This window comes from Castor canadensis, chromosome 15 (assembly GCF_047511655.1).
Source record: "Castor canadensis chromosome 15, mCasCan1.hap1v2, whole genome shotgun sequence".
NCBI classification, from domain to species: domain Eukaryota; kingdom Metazoa; phylum Chordata; class Mammalia; order Rodentia; family Castoridae; genus Castor; species Castor canadensis.
Window position 1 is genome coordinate 70825573 of NC_133400.1, and position 13131 is coordinate 70838703.

The 13131-nt window shown below is 38.2% G+C and overlaps 1 protein-coding gene across 1 annotated transcript in view; it reads right to left on the reverse strand.

Annotated features, from left to right (window-relative positions):
* Window positions 1–1405: 1405 nt before the first annotated feature.
* The window catches only part of Ankrd26 (ankyrin repeat domain containing 26), a 68816-nt gene continuing 57090 nt past the window's right edge, over window positions 1406–13131 (reverse strand). The window contains exons 15-17 of the mRNA XM_074056440.1: window positions 12346–12391; window positions 11877–11917; window positions 1406–10084 (exon numbers count right to left, since the gene is read on the reverse strand). Coding sequence (XP_073912541.1) covers window positions 10055–10084; window positions 11877–11917; window positions 12346–12391 — 117 coding nt within the window. The 3' untranslated portion in view covers window positions 1406–10054. The remainder of the gene's footprint in view (window positions 10085–11876; window positions 11918–12345; window positions 12392–13131) is intronic.

The following is a 13131-nucleotide window of genomic DNA, read 5'->3' on the forward strand; positions in this document are numbered from 1 at the left end:
CCCAATTTTAAAGTTAGACTTAGACCTCAAATATGATTCACTGAAATGTCATGATAAAAACAATAAAAAATTACATTTCAAAGTAATTATAAATGATGATAACTATAAATATAGACTATGGGTCTGTAGTGGGATAAGTGAATCTCTGAATATGATGATTTTCCATAGCAGCTGAAAGAAAAAGTTGGGTATATGATACCACCATTACTATCTAAGAAGTTGACTTCATTGCTAAGCAAGCCACTCAACTCCAGTACCAGATGAACTGTCTACTTATGAAACTTCTCACACATAAAGGCATATGATGATCTTGGCCCACTGACCTTCTTTTTAAAGAAACTGATTAATCTAAGACAGGTGTGGTAGTGCATACCTATGATCCCAGCATTTGGGAAGGGGAGGCAGGCGGATCATGAGTTCAAGGATAGCCTGGGCAACATAGTGATAACCTTGTCTCAAAACAACAACAAAACATTCATCCAATTATTGGAAAAGGAAGATCAAAACCTATATATGCATGGTTCAAACTTGTGTCCCTCATGGCAAAAATAATTGCTCAACTATTTCCAAAAGCATATTAAATTAGCCCCAAGGTACAGGAAAATAATATGATGTTCTTTAAAGAGAAAGCAGGGGAACCAATGATAAAATTCCTGTACCATATGACACTGTTGGTATCAACTGACACCATATCTATGGAAGAGCAATGATTGGCCCATATGCACACTAACACATTTTTGCTTAAGGGTTGAATAGCAGATAGTTCCGTGAAGAGCAGGACTCAGTTCTTGAAATGGAAATATCATATCAAAAAGAAGTATATGCAACATTTCTATTGGTCACATCTTACAGAAGCAGAGCACCTAGTTAATTAGCAATTAATGTATGAGCTCTATTGACTAGGAAAGGCATTTTAAATCATTGTTACCAGAGATATTCTACTATGTATAAGCTTAAACAAGTCACCTCAGACACTTTACCTCAATTTCCTCACTTATGAACCAAGTGTAGGTCCCCAAAACCATGAAGCATCTTTCCAAATGCCGCAAGTAGTTCTAATTTTCTGGCTATTAAAGCTGGGGTGTCCTGGGCTAGAAGCAAAGTGTTAGCTCATAAGCCCTTTGACTTCATGTGGTTCAGGAAGGTAGCAGTGTACAATAGTTAAGAATAATAGTTCCAGAGTGAGAAAGATTCAGGTCATCCTCTATGCCTCAGTTTCCTTATATGTTAAATGGAGATAATGTAATGTGACCACTTACCACAAAGGGTAATTGCGAGTGTTAAAGATGATCACTTGACAGTTCTCGATGTGTAGAATGCACGCAATAGAAGTAAGCTACGATTTCTGTTGTTGTTAGGAGATGATGGCAATTACCATCTCCCTTGTAACTGAGATCAGTCAACAGTGAGGACAACATTAGGAAGAGAAGAAAAGTAAAATTCTAATTACATATCACAACCTCTTAGAGAAAAAAACAGGTCTGGCTGGGGCTTATTTTCAAATGGGGAAACTGAGGCAATGAGCTGTAGGATTGCAGACCAAAGGCACCCAATGAGTCAGTAAAAAAAAAAAAACAACAAAACTGGAATCAAGCCCAGAAATGGAGTTCCTGAGGATAGAGGAAAGTGGGACACTTTCTCTGCCCTCACATCAGCTTGAAGGCCATTAACCAAGGAAAGCACATGGGCAGGTGCACTGACTATGGAGGGTGCTAAAATGAAGTGAAAATTTAAGGACATAACAAATCATAATGATAAACTCTATGGAATATATTTCCCTTTACAGATTGCTCTCATGAAACCTTGGAGTATTGAATAACTAGTTGAGCATGCTTGAGCCCCTGGGTTCAACCTCTAGCACCAAAAATAATAATAACAAGTTGGCCTTACCTTCCCATCCCACCACAAAGGCAGAGGTCATGGGCAAATGGCATATAATGATCAAGTTGTTCACACAGGGATACTCTGCAGCTATCACTGACCACACACACACTGAAGACTAAAAGAAAACTTCTTCTGTGTCCTACTTCTCACTTTCCTTTAAGATACACAGTATGTGTCCACTAAATAATTTTATTAAATACATACTGCCCAGCACCATTCTCCACCACTACATTTACATTAATTTAATGCCACAATGCACTTGTTACCATATACACTTAAAATCAAATTCAAATTTTAACCTAGCATGTATAAACCTTTCTGTTTTTTAGCTCCCCAGTACTTAGTCTCATATGAGATGATCATCCCTACCCCATTCTCACTCCATGCATTCTATATGGTGTTGACTCCACACTCCCCCAGCACATATCATGCAGGATATATACAGGAAGTAGATAGATGATAGATAGATAGATAGATAGATAGATAGATAGATAGATAGATAGATGATTGATAGATAGATAGATAGATAGATAGATAGACAGATAGATAGATACAGGGATAAATACAGAGATAGAGATAGATATATATAGGACTACATCATCAGAGAACACTTTCCTGGCTCAGTAATTGGTTCCAAGCATATGGATCAAATGGGGCCAAGGAAAAACAAGACTTTTTTTCTGAAGCTGCAGAAAAAGAAATAGGGATTCTTTTCCACTGGACTTAAGTCTTGGAACATATGGCCCCTACCGTAGAGTCTGAATAATGATGAAACAGTAGAGAACTGAAGTGAAAGATGCAAAGAAATCACATCCTGCCTATGTTGCTTAGGCCTCTAAATTTAACAGTGGCTAAAGCTAGCCCTTCTAGCCCTCACTTATTAGTTATGTGGGTCAGTAAGTTCTCATTAGAGAAGCTGATTTGAGTTTCCCTATTTGTGTATTTGTCATCTGAACTTGACCAGTATATTAATTTCCTAGGGCTTCCATAACAAATACAGAGTGAGTAGCTTAAATAATAGAAATTTATGTTCTCATGTTCTAGAAGTTCAAGATCAAAGTTTGCCTTCTGAGACCTCTCTTCTTGGCTTACAGATGGTCACCTTCTTACTGTGTCCTCATTTTTGTATATGTGCATCTTTCTATACATTGTCTATTTGTATATAAATTTCTTCTTCTATGGGAACACCAGTGAGATTAGATTAGGTCCCACCTTTATAGCCAAAATTTTAGCAGTCCCTTCTCTAACACTCCTATCCCCAAATACTGTCATAATCAGAAGTTAGGGCTCCAATAAATGAATTTGAGTAGGGCCCAACCCTATCCATAACAACCAATAAGAGTTAAAAGGAGAGTTCAGAATCACAAAAGGATGAGTGTATTCAAAGAAAGTAAATGAAAGTTTTTACAAGAGAACAGAAATTTCTGAATTGAAAGGGTTCACCAAATCTGTAGCACAAAGAAACAAACTGGGCTGGGTACTGGTGGCCCATAACTGCAATCCTAGCTACTCAGAAGGGAGAGATCAGGAAGATTGTGGTTCAAAGCCAGCCCAAGGATATAGTTCATGAGACCCTATCTCAAAAAACCCATCACAAAAAAGGGCTGGTGGAGTGTCTCAAGGTATAGGCCCTGAGTTCAAACCCCAGTACCACAAAAAAAAAAAAAACAAGAAACAAAGTGGAACCTAGACACATAACTGTGAAATTTCAAAATAATAAGGAATGTGTAAGTTTAAAGTGAAAAACTCAGGTCACCTACAAAAGAACAAGCATCATGCCTTCACAGAGTTCTTAAAAACAGTACTGTAAGCTAAAAGACAGTAGAATGTCCTCAGCAGTCCAGAAGAAAACGATTTTCTGCACCTAAACTATCATATAAGTTGAGCACAAATAGCAGTATTTCCAAACATTCAAAACTTAGAATTTATTTTTAATATGCATGTTTATAAGCTATTGAATATACATCTAGCAAATCAAAGGAGTAAACAAAAAAACAAGAAAATATGGGGCCCAAAATACTGAAAATATGAAAGTTCTAAGATGATGACGGTTCAGCATCCAGAGAGCCATCAGTCAGAGGAGGGCATTTCATAGAATGCTCATTTGGACCAAATTTTCAAAAACAAATTAAGGTTGTAAGAAAAACAATAATACCAGAATAAAAAGGAATTGAGCATAGGAAAACTCAAATCCTTACTAGAGAGAAGAAATAATTATAGTACAAAATTAGGCTCTGCCATAGAGAGTTAAAATGATCTCCAGAGGGCCTGAGGTGTGGCTCAAGTGGTACAGCTGTCTGCATAAGCAAGCATGAGGCCCTGAGTTCAGTCCTTGGTACTGAGAAAGGTCAAAAATGGTCTCCAGCTCCTAGGCCAACTCATAGACAAAGCACAGAGAATAGTTATGGCTTCAGAACAGAATGTAAATATTATCACTCTTGACAATGTAGAAGTTCAAGTGATGGAAAATGGGAGGCAGAAGGCAGGAAGTAGAGCTGAAAGGAAGAATAGAGATGACATGGTCCCATCTCACAAGGTGGATGGCCAAAAACTTCTTGTTGAACAAGAAACACAGGGGTAAGTTTATAACTTAAAGTTTCAAAGGAAACTGATAAAATAAATGAAAGAGCACTTTAACCCCAATAAATGGTTGAGGAAATGGGGGCATAGGGCCACAAAATCTTAACAGATCAATAGCAGAAATTCAAGAGCTGATGTCCAAAGAAATGTTTTTAAAAAGAGATATTTATACTTTTGCCAAAAAACAAAAGTATAAATGTTTTATTTAGAGATATGGAAATTAGCATCAAAGAAAGACTAAAAAAGATTAAAAGTAGCTGCCCATGAGAAAAGGACAGAAGTTAGGATAAGTTAGGTAAGAAACCACGGCTTTTTAGTATAAAAGTTCTTAAATCTTTTGACTTTTTAGCCAGGGTAAGTTGTTTTATAAATTTGTTTTAAACTTTTTAAAGGACTTTAAATTTTCCTCTGGGAGCACCAAATTTCTTTTAGATCTTTGTTTCATGTACAGATCCTAATTATCATGAGCTGCTCCTAGGTTCAGTGTCAAGAAGTCTTTGGGTACAACCACACTCTTTTCATTCATCTTGCTGTGAACACCATAAGCAATGAAGTTTCCATGGCCTCCTTCAGGTCAAGAGCCTTTAATTACACTTGGTGTTTATATGATAGCTTTCATCTGAGGCTGCAATGAATGTTATAGCATTATCTCACTGTGTTCCTGTGGGGGAAGGTAGGAGGCAGGAGCTATTAACCCCCTTATAGATATGGGAAAACTGAGACAAAGAGCTCTCGTAACTAACCTGCTTGGTTGATTCTAGCACTCAGATTTAAGGGGGTAACTGAGAGGCCTCAAGAACCTTGTAAGGTGTTCTGAGAGAGCTTCCAGTCCTGCAGGCTCTACTCATGGGCTTAACTATGGGCTTTATCTTTTCTTGCCGGTAGCTGAATGAGCCAGAGCCAAGAGTAGAGCCATGGGAAGAGGATTGGGAGAATAAGAAAGAAAAGCAAGTCTTATTTGACATACAATCCTGTTATTTATATTGATTTAATGTCCTATGGAGCACAAAATTTTGTATGGCTCACTGCATATAAGGTAGGCCCACAGTGTTTGGTACAGTGATATGCTGCATGGGTTTGTACCCTAGGAGCCCAAGTGTGCTATAGGCATACATCTAGGCTGTGACATCAATTGTGAGATAAGGTGGTAAGACCAGAACATGTCCAGGTATTCTGGAGTTGCATAAGGAATTATTTATCATGAGGTTTTCCCACTCATGACTCATGTATTCATTGACCATAGCTAAGCTGCTATGACAAGCACTGGAAGCACAAGATAAAGATGCGACAGTCCATTCCATAAGCATACAAAATCAGCCAAACAGGAAGTCTCATGCAGAGTCATAGATTCTATCACAAGTATAACACAGGATATTACTGCAACACAGGGAGGGGACTTATATCCCAGCTTTGTGTTAATATTGAAGGCTTTTTGGTGAGGTGGTAAGTAGACTGATACCACAAATACAAGAAAGTAAGGTGATAACAGAAAAAGGGAAGCAGTACATGCAAATAGCTAGAGGCAAGGAATTAAGGAGACCAGGTTAGCTAGAAGCTAGGGCAAAAGAGCAAAGTAAGGTAAGTGGAAAGGTATCAGACTGAACAGCTTGACAAGAATCAAATCAATTTGGTATTTTCCTTCCATATTTTGGAAATTGGAACTCTTCCTGAGTGTAAAAGATAAACCAATGACAAAATGACCAGATTTAAAGGCACTCGTCAAATGACAGCATATGAGCTGTAATGATTGACCTAAGTATTACCAGATGACTCTGGGTCTTTTGGTCATGAACCTAAGAAGTTGATGATGCCTTTGTTTATCAAGAATCATGTCAGTTGTTATCTCCCTTTTTGCATTCCTGATTCTACTAATTTGGGTTTTTTCTCTCCTCATTTTAGTCAGGTTTGCCAGGGGTCTATCGATCTTGTTTATTTTTTCAAAGAACCAACTTTTTGTTTCATTAATTCTCTGTATGGTTTTTTTGGTTTCTATTTCGTTGATTTCAGCCCTTATTTTTATTATTTCTCTCCTTCTATTTGTTTTGGGATTTGCTTGTTCTTGTTTTTCTAGGAGTTTGAGATGTATCATGAGGTCATTGATTTGTATGCACTCATGGCTATAAACTTTCTTCTTGGACTGCCTTAGCTGTGTCCCATAGGTTCTGGTAGGTTGTGTTTTCATTTTCATTGACTTCCAGGAACTGTTTAATTTCCTCTTTTATTTCATCCATGATCCATTCTTCATTAAGTAATGAGTTAGTTTCCAGCTGTTTGCATGTTTTTTGTCTTTACTTTTGTTGTTGAGTTCTACTTTTACTGCATTGTGATCAGATAGTATGCACGGTATAATTTCTATTTTCTTATATTAGCTGGGACGTGCTTTGTGCCCTAGGATATGATCTATTTTGGAGAAGGTTCCATGGGCTGCTGAGAAGAATGTATATTGTGTAGAAGTTGGATGAAATGTTCTGTAGACATCAACTAGGTCCATTTGATCTATTGTATATTTTAGATCTAGGATTTCTTCATTGATTTTTCGTTTGGATGACCTATCTATTGATGATAATAGGGTGTGAAAGTCTCCCACAACCACTGTGTTGGCATTAATATATGGTTTTAGGTCTTTCAGGGTATGTTTGATGAAATTGGGTGCGTTGACATTGGGTGCATACAGGTTGATGATTATTATTTCCTTTTGGTCTATTTCCCCTTTTATTAGTATGGAATGTCCTTCTTTATCTCATTTGATCAAGATAGGTTTGAAGTCTACTTTGTCAGAGATAAGTATTGCTACTCCTGCCTGTTTTCAGGGGTCATTGGCTTGGTAAATCTTCTTCCAGCCTTTCATCCTAAGCCTATGCTTATTTCTGTCAGTGAGATGGGTCTCCTGTAAGCAACAAATTGTTGGCTCCTCCCTTTTAATCCATTTCATCAAGCGGTGCCTTTTGATGGGTGAATTAAGTCTGTTAACATTAAGCGTTAGTACTGATAGGTGTGTGGTGATTCCTGTCATTTAGTTGTCTTAGTTGTTTGAAGGTTTGATTGTGTGTACCTAAGTTGAAGTTACTCTCTATTGTCTTGCTTTTTCTTTTCCTGTGATTTGTTGCTGCTTGTCTTTTCATAGTTAAGTTGGGTTTCACTTTCTGTGTGCAGAATCCCTTGAAGAATCTTTGTAGTGGTGGCTTTGTGGTCACATATTGTTTTAGTTTCTACTTATCATGGAAGATTTTTATTGCTCCATCTATTTTGAATGATAGTTTTGCTGGGTAGAGTATCCTGGGGTTAAAGTGATTTTCATTCAGTGCCCGGAAGATCTCACCCCACGCTCTTCTTGCTTTTAATGTTTCTGTTAAGAAGTCTGCTGTGATTTTGATGAGTTTACCTTTGTATGTTACTTGTTTTTTCTCTCTTACAGCCTTCAATATTCTTTCCCTAGTTTCTGAACTTGTTGTTTTAATGATGATATGTTGTGGGGTAGTTCTATTTTGATCTGGTCTGTTAGGTGTCCTGGAGGCCTCTTGCATATGTATGGGAATATCTTTCTCTAGATTTGGGAAATTTTCCATTATTATTTTGTTGAATATATTACACATTCCCTTCGCTTGCAACTTGTCTCCTTCTTCGATGCCCATGATTCTGAAGTTTGGTCTTTTGATGGAGTCGGTGAGTTCTTGCATTTTCTTTTCACAGGTCTTGAGTTGTTTAATTAGTAGTTCTTCAGTTTTTCCTTTAATTACCATTTCATCTTCAAGTTCTAAGATTCTGTCTCTGTTTGTTCTATTCTGCTGGACTGGCCTTCCGTTTTGTTTTGCAGTTCTATTTTGTTTCTTCTTTTGCTTTTTCAAATTCTCTATTTTTGTTGTCTTGGAATTTCTTGAGTGTCTCCTGTACATTTTGGTTGACCCTATCCAGTATCATCTCTATAAAATTCTCATTGAGTACCTGTAGTTATGTCTTCTTTTAAATTATTCTTGTGGGCTTCATTGGGTCCTTTGGCATAGTTTATCTTCATTTTGTTGGAGTCTGGATCTGAGTATCTGTTTTCTTCATTCCCCTCTGGTTCCTGTACTAATTTTTTGCTGTGGTAAAACTGGTTTCCCTGTTTTTTCTGTTTTCCTGTCATTGTCTTTGGTGTTGTTACTGTCCCTGTACTATGTGCAATTAAGTATTTTCTAGCTTGTAATAATAACAATGGTGATATTTACAATGGAAGGGTGAGCAGAGATGGAAAGCAAGAAGTGAAAGAAATGGGAAAAACAAATAAGCAGACAAGAAGGAGAAAACAGAACAAGGAATCAGACAAGAAAGTTTCAAAGGTATAAACAGGGAGTGTTAGTGTACTAATCGACAGTAAGCTCAACAGGCATTAGAGAGACAGAGAGAGGATTGAAAAAAAAAAGATAAGAATAAAAATTAAAAATAAGTAAATGAAAGAAATATATATATATAATAAAATAAAATGAAAAATAGAAACTTTAAAAAAAAAAAACCTCCAAGTTCAAATGCAATGAAGTTTCAGTCTTAATAATTTGGGTGTCCGTCTCAGTCTCCAATCCTCGAGATGGTGCCTCAGATGTTGTTCTGTAGTTGTCTCATCAAAGGGGACTCATAAAGTAGAACAAAACTACACAAACACACAACAAAAAAACCCCACCAAGTGTCCCAAGTTCAAATGCAATACAGTTTCAGTAAGTTTTTCAGCATGCAGGTGTAATTCGGTTGTTCTCTCATCAAAGGTAGGGAGAAAAAGAGAAAAAAAAAGAGTCTGGAGACAGTTCTGAGAATGGTATCTGCGGCTGTGGCTTGCCTGCCCGCTGCTGTCAGCCTGCTGTTGCTGGAGGCGTTATTTATGCAAATCTCAGGGGTAAGCTTAGCAGTCACATGGCCCTGCAGGCTTTGTTTATTCACAGTTCTCCTGTGCATGAGCCTCTGCTACAAGCTTTCCACTTTCCAAGCACACTGGGGAAGGTGACACTGTACTCGCTTTCTCAGGCCTGCGTGTTTATTTACAGTTCACGTGTGAAGTGGGTCTTCCCCCCTCTCCCGTAGAGTTTTCCTCCCTCCGCCACTCTCATAAGCTTTCCCACTCCTGGTTGCTGGACACAACCCCGCTCCCACCAGAGCATCTCTGGCCCACCCGGCTTGTTTATTTACAGTCCCGGGAAGGATTCCCTTCCCCAAATCTTTGGCACTCCATGCGCCCCACCCTCTTTCCTGCGTGTCTTTATTGTTCTTCTTGCTTATTACTCAGGTTCTCTTTTTTCCCAGGGTGGAGGTCGATCTGTCCAGGGGGCTATGCTGCTCTGGCCCAGGCTTGTCTGTGGGAGTTCCGTGGTCCAAGAAGCTCACCTTGTCCGCGTCTTCCCAAGGCATCTGGGGCACAGGCAACTGGCGGCCCGGGGGCCCTCCTTGTTTCTCCGTTTAACATGAAGTGGAGATTCTCTGTGCCGGCTGGAGGTGTGGAGGGGTCAAAGTTTTGCCTCTTCTCGGTGATTTTGCCTGCAAAGTGTGTCTCCAACGTCTCTCCAAGATTTCACTATAGGAGGCTCGCTTTCTGCTTCCTCCCTCTAGCCGCCATCTTGGACATCATCTAGCCACCATTCCTAGACATCATGAATAGCTACAGCAAAATAGCAGGATATAAAATCAACATAGAAAAATCATTAGCATTTCTATACACTAACAAGGAGAACTGAAAAAGAATGTATGAAAACAATTCCATTTACAATAGCCTCAAAAAAAATCAAATACCTAGGTGTAAACCTAACAAAAGATGTGAAAGACTTCTACAAGGAAAACTATAAACTTCTGAAGAAAGAGATTGAAGAAGACTATAGAAAGTGGAGAGATCTCCCATGCTCATGGATTGGTAGGATCAACATAGTAAAAATGTCTATACTCCCAAAAGTAATCTACACGTTTAGTGCAATTCCCATCAAAATTCCAATGACATTCATTAAAGAGATCAAAAAATCTACTGTGAATTTTATATGGAAACACAAGAGGCCACGAATAGCCAAGGCAATACACACTCAAAAGAACAATGCTGGAGGTATTACGATACCTGACTTCAAACTATATTACAAAGTAATAACAATAAAAACAGCATGGTACTGGCACAAAAACAGACATGAAGACCAGTGGAACAGAACAGAGGACCCAGATATGAAGCCACACAACTATAACCAACTTGTCTTTGACAAAGGAGCTAAAAATATACAATGGAGAAATAGCAGCCTCTTCAACAAAAAGTGCTGGGAAAACTGGTTAGCAGTCTGCAAAAAACTGAAACTAGATCCATGTATATCACCCTATACCAATATTAACTCAAAATGGATCAAGGATCTTAATATCAGACCACAAACTCTAAAGTTGATACAGGAAAGAGTAGGAAATACTCTGGAATTAGTAGGTATAGGCAAGAACTCTCCCAACGAAACCCCAGCAGCACAGCAACTAAGAGATAGCATAGATAAATGGGACCTCATAAAGCTAAAAAGCTTCTGTTCATCAAAAGAAATGGTCTCTAAACTGAAGAGAACACCCACAGAGTGGGAGAAAATATTTCCCAGCTACACATCAGACAAAGGACTAATAACCAGAATATATAGGGAACTTAAAAAACTAAATTCTCCCAAAACTAATGAACCAATAAAGAAATGGGCAAGTGAACTAAACAGAATTTCTCAAAATTCAGATGGCCAGAAAACACATGAAAAAATGCTCACCATCTCTAGCAATAAAGGAAATGCAAATTAAAACCACACTAAGATCCCACCTCACCCCTGTTAGAAATAGCCATCATTAGCAAAACCACCAACAACAGGTGTTGGCAAGGATGCGGGGAAAAAGGAACCCTCATACGCTGTTGGTGGGAATGTAAACTAGTACAACCACTCTGGAAAAACATTTAGAGGCTACTTAAAAAGCTAAACATTGATCTACCATTTGATCCAGCAATACCACTCTTGGGGATATACCCAAAAGAATGTGACACTGGTTACTCCAGAGGCACCTGCACACCCATGTTTATTGTGGCACTATTCACAATAGCCAAGTTATGGAAACAGCCAAGATGCCCCACCACTGACGAATGGATTAAGAAAATGTGGTATCTATACACAATGGAATTTTATGCAGCCATGAAGAAGAACGAAATATTATCATTCGTTGGTAAATGGATGGAATTGGAGAACATCATTCTGAGTGAGGTTAGCCTGGCCCAGAAGACCAAAAATCGTATATTCTCTCTCATATGTGGACATTAGATCAAGGGCAAACACAACAAGGGGATTGGACTATGAGCACATGATAAAAGCGAGAGCACCCAAGGGAGGGGTGAGGATAGGTAAGACACCTAAAAAATTAGCTAGCATTTGCTGCCCTTAGCACAGAGAAACTAAAGCAGATACCTTAAAAGCAACTGAGGCCAACAGGAGAAGGGGACCAGGAACTAGAGAAAAGATTAGATCAAAAAGAATTAACCTAGAAGGCAACACACATGTATAGGAAATCAATGCGAGTCAACTCCCTGTATAGCTATCCTTATCTCAACCAGGAACACTTGTTCCTTCCTATTATTGCCTATACTTTCTCTTCAACAACATTAGAAATAAGGGCAAAATAGTTTCTACTGGGTATTGAGGGGGTGGGGGGGGAGAGGGAGGGGGCGGAGTGGGTGGTAAGGGAGGGGGTGGAGGCAGGGGGGAGAAATGAACCAAGCCTTGTATGCACATATGAATAATAAAACAATTAAAAAAAAAGAATCATGTCAGTGTGCATGGGGACAGATTCAAAGGCATGGCAGACATGAAGGAAGGAGTAAGCCATTTGTAATTCAGGGACTGTCTCAGAAATGAATCATAAATATTGGCATCATACCTTCTTTCAGTCCACTAGCTATCATGTCCAAAGCCTTCTTCACCTCCTGAAACAAATCAAGTAAACATTCATTATGTTTAAAGCAAAAGAGACATTGTCACGGGAATGATTTATCACTTAGAAAATGTGACCATTAAGTGAAACTTTACAGACTAGACCAAGCTTGAGGATTGCATTAGATAAAAATGATTAAAATCATAGAACTACCTTTCTTACTTAGACAAGTGAGTATATATGTATTAGTTCCACTTAATCATGTCAAAGAACAGTCAATATTGCTCTATTAAATATATACATCACAGAGGGGTCATGTTTAATTTTATCAAACCAAGAGTTAAAGAATTCAACAATATGTTATACTGAATGCATTCCTTTGTGCTTCTCACCAAAACTCTGCCTTTTATAAAAATTTAGGTTTTTTTCACATTCCTGTATTTGTCTTTTAAAGCAATTTTCCATTCTTTACTTTTAAATGGTTAAGATTTTAATTCAGGTTTCATACTACTAGGTTTTTCACCCCAGAATCTTATACACATAATTAACAACAATGGCAGTATCATAGTGCATGTTAAAATTTAAAGTGTTATGCTCTCTGGATTATGACCACACATTCCCTTATGAGTATCTACACAAAGATGTCTGAAAAATTGTTTCACCAAAAGGGTAAATATAGGCTTATCCCAGTATTCAACTTAAATTTCTTAGATTCATGGCTTTCTCCATTGAAAACAAGAAACCAGTAGACAGATGTTTAATTGTAACTGCGAAGTCCTTACTGAAAGTAGA